We start from the raw sequence: 14,900 nt of genomic DNA, 5'->3' as shown, positions 1-14,900 counted from the left end.
CTTTGCGCGGGGGGGGGGGGGGGGGGGAAGGGGACCTTCTAGGTTATGAACCTTCTCCCGCCCTTGGGTCCGGCAGTTCCTGTAAATCCCCCTTCCCTCCCTCCCCTCCTCGTTCGTTCTGGCGTCTGGCCAGCGACATCCGTCCATTTTCCACTCTTTACCCCCCACCCCACTCCTCGCTCTCCTACAATCCAACATCCCCTCGGCAGCCTTGTACCCAGAGCAACCACTGATTGTCGGTGCAGCTAAAAGGAAAAAAAAAAAAAAAAAAAAAAGGAATAAACCTGTCCTCTTGTAACAGGGTCCTTACATGAAATTCAGGCTAAATGAAATTAATTAATTTGTCTAATCTTACTCTGCATCCCCGTCCTCCTCCCCTTTCCACTAACACGAACACCCCGATTTCCTTTTTCCCCCCCTTTATTTTTGGTAGAGTCCAGGGAAATTCGCAAATTAATTTTGTGATGGTCTAAAAACTCAAACAATTTTACCTCTGTGCTGTTGTTTTCTCTCTTATCAGTTCGCAGTTTATGGGAAGGAATATAAGCCAATGAAATTTATGGGAAGGAATATAAGCCAATGAGAAACCCTGAACCAAATATCCATCGAATTACATTCTAACAAACTGAGTCGTCTCACAAGCAGGTGACTTTTGCCCGAGTATGTAGAGTACATTTAGAGTCTAAGAGGTCACTGAAAGAGACAAATTTTCCTGTCTCTGCGTATTGCGGCAATGGAATCTCACTGGGGGGATTTTCGAGAAAATTAAACGTTTATTATTATTATTATTATTATTATTATTATTATTATTATTATTTTGGTTTATGAGTTGTGTGGTATCAGTGAAAGAAAAAGTTTGCTGATAAGCACGAAAACCTCTATCGCTCTGGCTTGCAGGAGTGAGAGTGCGTGTGTGTTTCAGGGGGAGGGGAGGAAGCATGCAAGACACGGCGTCTAGACAGCACCGAGTCTCTTGAAAGGCGAGCTCATAACGCAATCCCCTGGACCGCAACCACCAAAGAGATCTGCTGGTTCGCCGCATCAGCAGGTAGCAGGCACCAGACCGAAACACATCTGACCGAAATCTCGACGAAACGACTTTCGGCCTGACAACAAACTGTATGTTGCTAAGGTTAAGACGTATTCCCAGCGAGATAAATATTTCCGTTTTCGGTCTATTGCCTTTTCACCTAGTGCCTTTCGGTCTAGTACCTTTCGATCTAGTGCCACAAGTGAGGTTATGTTTCCGAAGCATAATTTATTTTATTATAAATTATTAATAAATAAGAATAAACATTAATAATATTTACTGATTTTGATAATTAATGTTACATATGTATCATTATTAATATTGATTACTGAGTATTTATTAAAATGTTTTTAATCTCGTTGAATTTAAACTTTACAAACAGTATTTTTAATATCACTCCATACCTTTTGTTATTATTTTATTTCTATTAATTATCTGCATGAAAAATTAACGATGAATTTTTTTTTTACTGCGCCAAGTAAGTACAACATCTGAACGCGCGCGTTTCGAGACTATATGAAAGTTAAAACACTGTAGCACAGTCTGTGTTTCGTGATCTGGTGGGTACAAATCGATTGTAACAAAACCAATCACATTGACTCAGTGCGGAAGTAAACGCGTCCTGAATGGCTCTGTCAAATAAGGCAACGACTTCCCTCGCCAATCACAATGGGAGAAACCACAGGTGCGAGTATACCTTGTGGCAGTCTAATAAGTGTTCAGATCTTTTCGCGAAAAATGCCTGCCCCTGCTCATTATATATATATATATATATATATATATATATATATATATATATATATTAAGTGTAGAGACCGGGGGAAATTTCACGTGCAGAATTCCTTAAAGGATAAAAATAAAGCCCTCTTTGCATTGGGCTGTTCTGCTGTATCATGCTGTGCAGTTGGTTTTGCAGCGACCTCGGCGCGTGCCCGGGAAGCCTTGTTTTCACAGACGAGAGAGCCAAACGCCCGATCGTGCATCTTCGGCTTTTTTTTTTGTTCATTGTAAATAAATATGGTGGTGTTGATAAAAGGATGCTAATGGTCAATTAGGTTAAGTTAGCTACATTATAAATACTTTTAAAACATTGTGGACGTTTGATTTGGTTAGGATAGCTGCATTAAAGATCAGGGGCGCAACAAATAAGTTTACAAAAGGGGGGGGGGGGCAATATACCTTTTTATAAAGAATCATCGATCCCCCCTATTGAAGCGGGGTCCGGGGGTCCTCCCACGGGAAAATTTGTATTTGATGATGGAAAATGGTGCTATTTAAGCAGTTTTATTATCTAAAAATTGATTACACAGCACTTTCTTTGCCCCCGTTTGCCCCCACTTCAAGGTTTCAGAAGGGGGGGGGGGCAAAATACCCTTGTCCCCCCTGTTGTTGCGCCCCTGTTAAAGATACGGGGAAAAAAGCCTGAACTTCGGGGAACTTCGGGTTTCGGCTCTCTCGTCTGTGAGAAGAAGGCTACCCCGCGTGCCCGCCGGAGCCAAGGCTCGAGGCGTCAGCTACGACCGCTGGCTCGTAAGAGTGGGTGGGGTGGGATGTGGTGGGGAGGGGATAGGGGAGTAGGTGGAGGGGGGGGGGGGATCGATGCGGCCGCACTCCGAATAGCATTTCCATTATTACCGCTGCGTACCGCGCCGCCGCTCTGGGCACGCGAAGCCACGCCCCCTCGCGCGCGGAAACACACGGCGGGCAGAGAGGACACACACACACACACACTGCTTAAACTTTCACCTTAAAAGTTTTCCCGAGGACGCCGGCGTTACAAACTACCCAGGGATCTTCATAAACAATTCCGTTATCTTCACGCGTGCAACGTTCACTTACTTTCTAACATGAACCCACAAGAGTATAATCTTGGTGTACGTATAAGTAGAACCTTCAGAAACTGGTTGAGGCTCGTACATTTAACACGCTCATTTCTTCCACGTATGCGTTTATCCTGTTTATACCTTTAAAAAAAGAAATCTCGGAAGTTGAAACACGCCGTATTTCCTACGAAGATCCTGAAATCTGAAATTAAAAAGAACTCTTCGTTTATTTGAAGTGAGTTCTTCTTTGAAAAGTCCGCAATTTTACAGTAATATTTAACAGTGTAGAGAAAGAGAGTTCGCCCTGAACTCTTGTTTGTTTGCTTCGAAGGCGCTTGCACTACATACCGTTGTTCTAAAGCCTTTTCCCACTAAATATGATACTAAGGATTAGCTTGTAAGAGGACAGGAGAGATTGCATCAAGCATGAATGACGAGAATATAATATTATATATATATATATATGTATATATATATATAATCTGAACGACTTGACAGAATTCGATAGGTTTAGTTTTGTCGGCCGTATATAAAGGCCCTATTTTTATTACTTAAACCTGAGGGTACAGAAATAAGTCTATACTGCCGTACTTATATCAATCACTCATGAGTTTTGGGCTAATATATATTTGCCCTTACACATATGCCGTAAGGTCAGTTGAATTTATTGTAGTTTGATACAAAGGCGTTGGCACTAATCTTTTTTTAATCAGTTGCACGCCAAATGATGATATACACAAATCGAAAGCATCGGTGAAAACCACAAATAGGCTCTGTTTGGAATTGAAGTCGAATCCCTCAAACGTGAGTCGTAAAAATATTAGTCGATAGGATTCGTCTAAAAATTCCATCCTCAAATTTTGAATAAGTTACTTCAGAATGGATTATTTTAATATTCGAGTCTGTACCTCCACAGCTAGTGTGTTAATGAATAGGGACATACGAAATAAACTTTCTCTGAAAGTGTTTACTGCTTTGCAGCCGAAAGAGTGAGTCGATGACGTCGTCAGAGCGTAATGATAGTGAAACTCTCAGAGGAACGAGAACTGAAACTGTCAGAATTGAGTGATTACAATAAAGGCGTTTACTACTAATATCATTAACAATGGAAACAGTTAGCGCTAAAGATTTCCTGGGGTTTTGTACTAAATGTTTCGGCTCTTAATATCAGTTGCTGTAAAAGCGGGTGGACCCCCCCCCCCCTCCCCTCCCAGAAAGTCATAAATGTCCAGAAGTTCGCACCACAGGTCTACACCTACTTACTCTGTAAACTTTTTTTTTGTAAAAGGACAAGAAATATTTATGCAAAATTACAAATATTTGTAAATTTGCACATTTACATGAAAAAAAAACTGTATCACTACCAGATAGTGTTGGCAGTAACAATGTGTATGGATTTTTAGCCCGGGAAATTTATGCTTTGTGCAGTATTAACTGCACACATAATAAATAAGCACGATACAAAAAAAAATTGAAAGACAGAATGTGGAATATTTGATTCTCTTGTCCACGGATAATGTTCGCAAAGCTTTCACGGCCATTGTCCGAAGTAGCTTGGCTTCTGGGTTGTAGCCGCGTCCTTGGCGAATGATTCACCGACGTTTCGGTCGACATTGCAGTCGCCGTCATCAGGGAGCAGTTACCTACCTAACCCAGAAGTATAGCTACTATCTTGTCCATGGTTTAAAAAAAAAAATGTGCTAGAATGAAACACCAATCTATAATATAAAAATGAATCGCAAAATGTGTTGGTAAGCGCATAACTCAATAACGCCTGGACCAATTTGGCCAATTGTTTTTTTTAAATGTTCGTTGAAGTTCAAAGATGGTTTTTACGGCGAGAAAAATTCGAATAATTGCCGGAAAAACCCTAAAACTAGCCCTTTTCTTTTTCCCATACAAACGTTTTCTAACTAAAACGAGCACTCATTGTTGTTTAAACAATGTAGGTATGTTCCTAACGTCAAAGAGTCAATTTGCACTTTATTACCTCTGTACAAAGTTCAATCATATCTATTAAACAGTGTGCGTTGGAGCACAGATAAACAAAAAAATAAAAAAAAACCGAAATCGAATAGTTCAATTTGGTCGGCTTCGCGATATTATTTCATTTGTTTTACTTTAAAATGCATCAGTTTTCAAGTCATTACATCAGTCAAACAAAACCAGCGTTACCAAAAGTATTTCATAAGTTTAAGTTTTTATTATTTCTTTTCCCTATTTTTAATACGGCTTGAAGGATTTGACTCCAAGTCATATCAAATTAAAAAAAGTTGAAACAACAACAAACTGTCAATGTCAGTGTTGTTTTTCTTGGATTTTAGGTTACCTACCCTAATGAGTTTGCTTTTGTCAACTTATACACGAAACAAATTCTTTCCTATATAGTGTTTTGTGCAGTGTTTATTTACCTATGATCGCTAATTATTGCATGTGACAAAATAATCTGTAATATAGATATGCCTCCTATTAGACGAATCAATTAAGGTAGAAGAACCCGAAATGCTACAAACCAAGCTAATTACCGATCTAATCATGCACTACAATGAAAATAAAAATTATTATGTTTCACATGATTAACAATAAAGAATATACTTATTTTTTTATTTATATTTTTATTTATATGTTTTATTTAATTATATTTCTTATTCACAACACTCTATCACCAGGGTGACGGTTCTGTTCAGGAGAATTTTTTGCCCCGACTATAAAATATGTAGGAACAAAAAAAGTCACATTACAAATCATTTTGACAGGACTTTATTGCAATTTAATTAGGCAGTACGAAGTCTGCCGGGTCAACTAGTTAAAATATAAATGTATGCGCCGACTTACGTAAGATGCACTTAGTGTTATCTTGAAAAAACGTATTTCACACAATCAACTGGTTTCCAGGAGAATCTTTCGTAAACGTACGGAAGATGTTTTTTTTTTTCCGGTGCAGTGACGCAGGTCAGGTGAAGGAGAGTCTACGGACGCGGAAGGCGGTAGACAGGCTGCAGCAGGTCGGGAGAGGGGTCGGGGGAATACACGGGGCAAGTTCTCTCGTTTTTTTTTTTTTTTTTTTTTCCTAACCTAACTAAAACTAAGTGTATTTTGGAGGGGTCCGGGTTAGGGAGGGACCTAGGTGCGTCTCAGGCCGAAGCCTATACGCCTAGTCATGCTGGGATTAGCCATGCAAGGAGAGGGTCGCATGCATCATGTGCTAGGAGGGGATTGGCCAGCCATGGCAGCGATTGGCGCCATGACTAACTCCCCTCACTCTTAAATCTAGACTATAACTAGAGATAGGTCGGGCCCAGATAAAACCTGCATAGACACAGGGAAAACCCTGGGCACATTCATGCGGGATGCAAATTGGCATGCATTATATCGGTCCTGAGAGCGCCGAGGCGGAGCGCATTTGATCGACTTTTCCCGACGTCGAGCATCCCCTCCCTCCCTCTCTTCTCCCCCCCCCCCCCCCGGGCCACGGCAAGCCCACGCCAGGTCGACGTCTCGAGAAGTTCAGATCGATACGAGGTCGCCCCCGATGCTACAGTCCACCCCCCGCGCGCTGGAACACCCCCTCCCCCTTCACCTTCTACACACACACACACACACACACACACACACTGGAGAACCCAAAAAGACAAGAGACGAACTTCCGAGAAGCGCGCGACCCTGCGACGATCTGGTGCCAGAAGGACAAAAAAAAAATTGGTTGTCTGTAAAGTCGGTTTACGGACGATAGTTGAACGTGACAACGTCATAACAATACATTGATGAAATGATTGCATACTTTTATGAATAAAATTGAATCATTTTTATTGAATTAACACTATTTTGTATGGATACAAAGGAGTGAAATGAAAGCTACAATTTGATTGATCAATATACTTTTATTTGCACTCATTAATTCAAAAATGTTTATTACTTTAACGAACATATTATTTTAACTATAATTTTATACATGTTTGCTATTTAACTTCTTCCAATCTGTGTTATTCCGTTAAGGATAGGACGATGTTAGGAAAAGTAGGAAACGATTGGGAGTGTTTCAAGTTTAATGTGCCTCGAAAAAGTCAAATCGATGGTTGTTCCAGTCGAGTGGAAGAGAGATAGATACGGCGCAAGCGTACAATGAGCGTAACGGGACAAAGAGTAACGGGACAATGAGTCATCCTTTTTAGTGCGTGCAGCCGGCGTTCATCGATTTATTAGACGTTGTCAGATAAAAAAAACAATCACGTGGGTTCGTGGTCCGCCACGTCCGTTACAAGTGAAACTTCACAGAAGGCAGGTGTAACAACGTGCGCAATTTTTGCGAATGAACAATCGTTTGCAAGTTTTGGGTGGCGTGGAAAATGTGGCGCAAAGTCAAAAGGGGGGATCCCCAAATTTTTTAAAAAATAGTAGCCTCTTTTAAAAAAAAATTCTACTACAAAGAATTTACTACGTTTAGAAAATACTATCAAAATTATTGTTTTATATGATTTTTAAGATTACCAAACTAAATGTCTGATGTTATTATCAATTACTAATTAAATTACGAAAGTATGTATACATTTGGGATTTAAATAAAAATTATTATATTTTGATATGCTTCAGACACTGTTAATGACTAATTATGTGTATATCTTATGTGTATGTTCAGGTATTATAATACCAGAGTTCTCTGAGCCAAAAAAAAAACTTTTCACACATTTCACACTTTCCCACGTTGTACGTTTTCAGACACTCCCTTGAATAGTGTAAAAAGGGGGTCATATATATATATATAAAATACACAAAATTAATATACTTTTCAATGAACATGCAGAATTGACCACAAAGAGTTTTTCTGATCAAAATACAGTTTCCATTGTTATCATTTTCATCAACACTACACAATAAGCTCTGCAAGTCTGTAACACTAAATAAATGTTTACAGAAAAGGAATTTAGATCACAAATTAGATGCGTACTGGGGTAGATTATTTTTGTTTGCCGTACCTGCAACTATTATTTATTTATCGTTAGTTTCCATCGAGCGTCTTCAGATAGTTGCAGTTCTCATTCCTCCAAGTGTTGCATTTCTCGTTACGCTCTTATGACGTCATCGCTTTGACTTACCCTCTCGGCTGCAAAGTAGTTTCCCTAAAAAAAAAAGCTTTATTTTGTAGGTTCCAATTCATTAATATTATAAATGTGGAGGCGCCGACTCGAATCCTAAAGTAACTTGTTCAAACGTCACTCATCCAAAATTTCAGGATGAAATGTTTTAGACGAATCCTGCTGACTTATATTTTTTCCACATATAGCAGACGGCGCTGACTGTTATTCCAATCAGTGCTTACTTCTGGTTTTTCATTTAAGCTTTCGATATGTGCATTGCATATTTTGGCATGCGACTGATAAAAAAAAATAATACCAGGAATGTTTAAAGGGCTCCGCCTTCCAAAATCCTAGTCCCATAAGAATCACATTACGTTCTTTTTAATGAGTCATGCAATGGTAAATTTTTATTTAATACAATTTTTTTTGGAAATATGACATTGCAGTTTTGCACTGTTTGTCATGGGAAAAAACGAACAATAAGAAATAATACAAAAATAATAAACCCACAGAAAACAAGCCTGAATCAACTGATGCCAAACAGATAGAACCGACGATGAACCTAAACAGGTATTATGGACAACACATCCAAACTTAAATATCAGGCAGTGCAAGAATGCCGTGGAAGGAATTTAGCAATGAAAAGTAATAACAGCACAGACGAACACAGAGGGCCAACAACGAACATACAGTTTCAACAATAACAGTAAATACAGAAGACAGACAACGAAACCTGGAAAACGCAGCAATTATTACGAACACGAGGATGAAGATAAACAGATAATATGGACAACACCGACGAACACAGGTAGGTTTCCTATGACAAAACAGTTGCGAATTTTCGGGGAACTGGCATCTGTTTCCGTCATCAGGCACAAACAGACTGAAGTGTTTCTTTTTTTTTTAACCCCCCCGTGTGACAAATTATGCAAACTGCAATGTCGTGCATCCAAAAAATTGTATTGACTCACGAATTAAATTGTTTCCGTATCGGTATGGTTACCTACCCTACTCATCTTAATATATATAAATCCATTGTCCTGAAGTTTGTTTCCAGTGAACTCTTCACCAAGTCAACCGATTTCGATGAAAATTTGGCATTAATGTGTAATTTTTTTTTTCCAACTTGAGAGATAGGATAGTTTTTTTATTTCGATCAATGGTCTTAATAATTTATAATTAATAACAAACTGATTATCAATGTTGATTGGTGTTTAAGCCCGGGAAACAGTGGGCACTTCGTCTCCATGACAACGTTGCGTGCTCGAGAGTCGGGAAACCATCGGTGCTATTCGTTTTTTTCTTCGGTACATTACAAAGCATTGTATTAAGTTTTTGGTCAAAAATAATTAATTTTTATTTTATTTCATTTATTACAACTGTAAATAAGAGATTTGGTCGAATTTCCCCTTCCCCCCCAATTAATACAACCGTGCGAAGCCGGGTCGGGCAGCTAGTATTATATAGCCTATATATATAAAAGATGACGACGGCACCCAAGGAATATATATATATATATATATATATATATATATATATATATATATATATTCCCCCTTGGGGCCGTCGTCATCTTCCTCGGCCGCTTTAAGCCGAAAGTTCTGCGATGGTTCCAGTCAGCGGGTGGAGATGATCGTTTTCCTAACCACCCCTCCCCCTCCACCACCCCGCCGGAGCGTATCGTCGGGGGGAGATTATCCGTCAAAGGGAAAAGCGGTCCGCTTCTGCAGCAAATACTCCCTCCACCCCTTTTCCACTTCACCCTTTCCGCCTCTTTCAGCGCAGGCAGCGCCCGGGGGGAAACTCTTTCCCTTCGGAGTCCTCTCGCGACGGCCTATGCAGACCCGCCTCGTGGCCGGTAGCCCGCGGAACCCCGTTTCCACCGCCTTCTATATGATGCGCAACTCCGTCCGCGCGCCGGCCTTTGAACTGGACGTTCCTGCGCGCAGCCGTAGAGTTAGTTCCCTCGAACCCGAGAGAATTGCTCGGGGCGGCGAAGCCGGTATTCCAATTTTCGCTGTTAGGATATGTAGTTTTTTGGTTTTCATCTGCCAATAAACGTATAACAGCATTTAACGGTCTTCAGAAAAATTTGGTTTTCCTTTCTTTAATTTGAAAATAATCCTGAACGAAGAAAAATATGTATTTTTTTAATGATTGAAAAAAAAAATCAAACCAAAAATCACAAAAAGAATTAAATATTTAAAAAAAATTACAATGGGATGGCATAGCGTCCAACGTTTATATAACACCTTTATTTGTTCAGTTAATGGGAGTAATAAGCGTAAAGTGACTGTTCGCCATCCGTCGACACGGAAAAAGTGGTATTTTACGTATGTCTACAAGCCACGGAAAAAACAACACTTATAACCGACTGCAGAAGCGAAATATACATCCCTCTTCCACGGAATTTATCGGAGAGGGGGCGAGGGGGGAGGCAAGCCTCTGATTGGCTTGGCTTACAATCCATTTGAATTGGGTGCATTTTTAAGGCTCCGTCTCACACGCCGAGTTGATTTTATTTTGTCATTAATTTTATTTAAGGACTGCTTCTGAAATTTTAACTCGATAACCTTCCCTTTTCAACAGGTATTCGCTTGGTGCAATATGATGGGAGTAAAAAGTCGTGCAAGTGATGGTGATAATCACGAAAACTTAGCGCAACATTTCAAACCCATGGTATTACACCAAGTGAATATATATTCAAAATATTTGTGGCAGAACAAAAAAATTCAAGAAAGAATTCGAGTAATTTTTTTAAAAATAAAAGTCCTTAAATAAAAAAAATGGCGAAAAATTTAAAAAACAAATCAACGTTGACCCCAAACAAAGGTATGTATCCCGCAAGGTTACCAATAGTTAAGGTTGTAATGCTGATGATGAAGATGAGTCCTTGTTCGATTCTGAGCGCAGTGGCTCCACACTGCTATAAAAATACTGTAAATTTACGGACTTTTCAACTAGGAAATTACCTGCAATAAACGAAGCGTTCTTTGTAATTAATTCCAGATTACCAAATCTTCGTATAAACTACACCGTATTACAAATTCCTAGTTCAGTGCTCCGCTGTATAGGTACATCAAAAACTATATATTACACGAAATAGAAATAATGATGTGTAAAATTAAAGATATTTGTAAATTTGAACATTAACGTGGAAAGAATTGTATCACTACAATATATAATTTGCAGTGATACTGGGTTCGGATTCTTACCTGGCATTTATGCTTTGTGTTGTCCCAGTACCGTCAGTGGTTAAAGCAAATATTGTAGTTGGACAATGAAGGAAAGTCGTCGAAAAAACGGGATATACGTTATGCAGCGCATATTATGGCGGTAGTGCCTGATCCTATCGCGTTAGCCCATTTACGATAAGGGTATTTTGGCAATGTTTTATGTCCTTTACCCCCCCCCCCCCCAGTTTTATGCAGTTGTTTCGATTATAAATAAACTGTTTTCATACAAACATAATTCATTACTCTACAACAACAAGATTTAAAACGACGAGAAAAAATATCTGTACCGAGATCTCCCATTGTAATACAAGGGAATTTGAATTTCCAGGGCGTTTTCAGGCTGCGCCACTAGGATCGCTGCAGTCGGGTGTCACCAGCGTTCGCCATGTTAGGAAGGTTTGAGTTTCCTATATTGTTCTCATACAATACTTGCTAGGTAGGAATTTTTCCACAAACGACGAGACTGGGGACCTAAACCCGGAATAATCGATTCACTAGCTAGCATTACTCGCAATTCGACCAAAACGGTCAGACTTAGTAACTAAAATCCATATATTCTCAGTAAAGATTCCTACATTTCATGGTTTTTGACAGTCTTTAATAGTTGACTACGATTCTCCTGGTCACAGTTTACTTACGTAATCGTTTAATTTGCAGCTTTTGAACGGTAAATTTGCTGTTAGACACAATCTCTTTTCTTTGTCAGCAACGTAACTTTAAAGTGGCTCATGTTCAAACAAACCCTATGCCGTGGCAAAGAAAGCTATTTTTTTTACAGTGGCACCAATCGCAGCCAACAATTAAACTAACTTCACCAAATATACGCAGTATTTGTAAGTCTTACAAACAGTGAAATTTCCAAAGCGAAATACATGTGTCTCAAACCACGAATATACAGACATGGTACACAACTATAACATTATTTTACTGAAATATTTACAACAAAATAGATTTTTTTAAAGGAAATCATATTATAAATAACGTCAATGTTTAAAGTTTGTTTAGTCTATGTGTATTAAAACAAATGTTAAAATATTTTTGGTAAGACATAAAGCAAATAAAGCAAATAATTCTCGTTATTTTATAGGATTTGTCGATATCTGATACCTCTGATATGAATTTTGGACGGCACCGTTGAGTTTTATCAAGGCCATGTGCCATTATTTTGAATGCTTTGCGCTGTAATAAGACACGTAACGATCTAACATCCCTTGCGCCTAGTCTCTTGAGGGCTGGCAACAGCACACCAGCAATTATTGCGAGTGGGAGGTGGAGAGTGCTAGATAAATAGAGAGGGATAGAGGAGAGAGAAAGAGAGAAGGGGGGGAGGCAATGCCGGCTCGACCCACGTCGCAGCCAATGAACAACTTACCCTCCACCCTCCCTCGCCCACCCACCGAGGCTTCTGTAACTCCTTTCCGCCCCCGAACGAAGGCCTCCGGAGCAGGCGGTAATCCGAGTCGGGCAGGTGAATGCGCGCTAATTAATCATGTTAATTACAGCCTTCTGTTGGCCGGGACCGTCTCCAGGGGCCGCCCCTGGAAGGCTAGGCAACCGTGCCAGACACCCCTAGCTACGAAGTGTACAGGATCTTTCTGGGCGTCCACGCAAATCAGTAGTAACGTTTCACTGGCTTTTCCCCTTAATTTCCCTGACCAAAAGACTGAAAGAAATGAAGAAAATCCAACCTCCAACACCCCCATAGTTGGCCTAAGTTCTCTCTTTGCTTATTTTGATTTCAAACCGATCCTTAAATACTCAATTTAATAGTGTGTATGACTGCACCTAAACACCACGCACAAACAAATTGCTTCACAGTCTGGGTATCGGCAGCATGGCGCATGACATTTTCCGTTCAAATTACTATCACTGGAGAATTTACACGATTTTTCCAGGTCTTTAAGTAAATTCGGAGACTTTCCCTGATCGAGTCTAACTTCCGTGACTTTTCCCTGATTTTTTCTTCACTTTCCCAGAACGTAGCAACCCTGAAATACAATTTAAGAACACATTTTTTTAAATTAAAAAAATCTAAAACTATCTGCAGCCATCAATCAATTGGCGAATAATGTTTCTTATAACAAAGATCTAACAACGGTGAAAACATGACCGACAATGCTATTCCCATTTACTAATAAATATGAGTTGATCAACCTTTTTATTTGCATGCAACTTTATAATGAGTCCCAGCCAGAGGCGGATACAAATTTGGAAAGATCGATGGAGTAAAAAAGGGGGAGGGGAGGGGAGTGGTGGAGGAACTGAAAAAATAATTTTCTTAGAACATTAGCATTTTCTCTTTACCCTCCCCCCTCTAACTCCTTTTAAATTGTACTATTTTCACAAGATCCTGTTGTCGTCATTGGTTCTAGCTTATATAAACACCTGTAATCAATATTTACAAAATTTATACTTGTTCACAACCTCACATAAGTTTACACCGAATCTAGCATGGGTTATGGCCACTGCGGTTCACTACACATCGGAGTAGTGACTTGAAAAATTTGGCGTCATCGTTTAGCGACAGACAGACCAGATATAGACTGGAACTGTGTGTAGACTCAAATTATCAGAGACCCCGGACATTTCGCGGGATATTGTGGTGTCAGGATGAAAATTCACACACATATGTGTTCTCTACACACACGTGGTTTTATATTAGCTGATCGATTACTGTGAAACCTGTCCTTGTTTTGAGTGAGTCCATGCGATTCGGTCACTCCAACACTAGCAGTCTAAGAGAGGAGAGTCAAAAGAATCGTTTGTCAAACATCAAAGCAATGCAAAATTATACGTTTTCGCATTCTACCGTGTGATGAAAAGAATCTACGAAATTCCTGGGTCTCTAAGAATGACTCTTAGCATTCATTAACAGGTTATTTGACACGTCTTGAAGGACTACATGTCAATGAAAAAAATCTATAAAAACATCTGCTACTCGGAGAGAAGATGAAATTGTGGCACTAGCCAACGAACACATGGCCTCGACTTGACTGCGTACAGAGAAAATGTTTTTCTGTACATTTACAAAATATTACTTTGGAACCCAGCTGCCAAACAAATAGTTTTTATACTATAAGAAAGATATTGTAACTTTGAACAAAACATGGCTATGGTTATTTTCGCATATATGAAATACTTTTTTTCTCTCTCGAGATAATACTGAGTACTTCTTACGAAAAGTGATGCATCATTTTATATTTGTATTAATGTTTTATTCAAGAAAATGTTTTTTAACCATGGAAAAGATAATCGAACATTCGATAATTGGACTTTATTATGTTTTATCATACTTATTAATGTGCGCAGTTAATACTGTAAAGATATTCAGGGAATGGTTTACAGATAACTTTAACTATTGGAGGTACATTGCATTTGCGGTAATTTTAAGGATGAGGTGAAGATACAATATATGTTTATATATATACATACACATACACGCACACAAACACACACTTTCTATTAGGTTAAACGGTTCTTATTTCTAAAAAAAATGTTTCATTGATTATTAAAAATTAATTTATTCTTTAAAGCTAAGAACATATACATACATTTTTGAAGCTGTAAAATAGTTACAAATGATATTTCAGCTGTAGTCATTCATGAAAATAAATTTACTTCTAAACTCACATTATTTCACAAGATAAAATATTTGCTGAAGCTAATAACTATTAATTAAAAGCATTCCATTAAATAATGTGCTATTAAAATTGTGCCATCACTAAGCATTAAGAGT

At 39.0% G+C, this 14,900-nt stretch overlaps 1 protein-coding gene across 1 annotated transcript in view; it reads right to left on the bottom strand.

Annotated features, from left to right (window-relative positions):
* The window catches only part of LOC134540314 (transmembrane protein 132E), a 140,940-nt gene that overhangs the window by 89,627 nt on the left and 36,413 nt on the right, over positions 1–14,900 (bottom strand). Inside the window, 1 exon segment of the mRNA XM_063382975.1 lies at positions 13,102–13,126. Coding sequence (XP_063239045.1) covers positions 13,102–13,126 — 25 coding nt within the window.

Source organism: Bacillus rossius, chromosome 16, assembly GCF_032445375.1.
Source record: "Bacillus rossius redtenbacheri isolate Brsri chromosome 16, Brsri_v3, whole genome shotgun sequence".
Taxonomy (NCBI): domain Eukaryota; kingdom Metazoa; phylum Arthropoda; class Insecta; order Phasmatodea; family Bacillidae; genus Bacillus; species Bacillus rossius.
The sequence above is the reverse complement of the archived record's forward strand: the minus strand, read 5'-3'. Positions and strand labels throughout refer to the sequence as shown.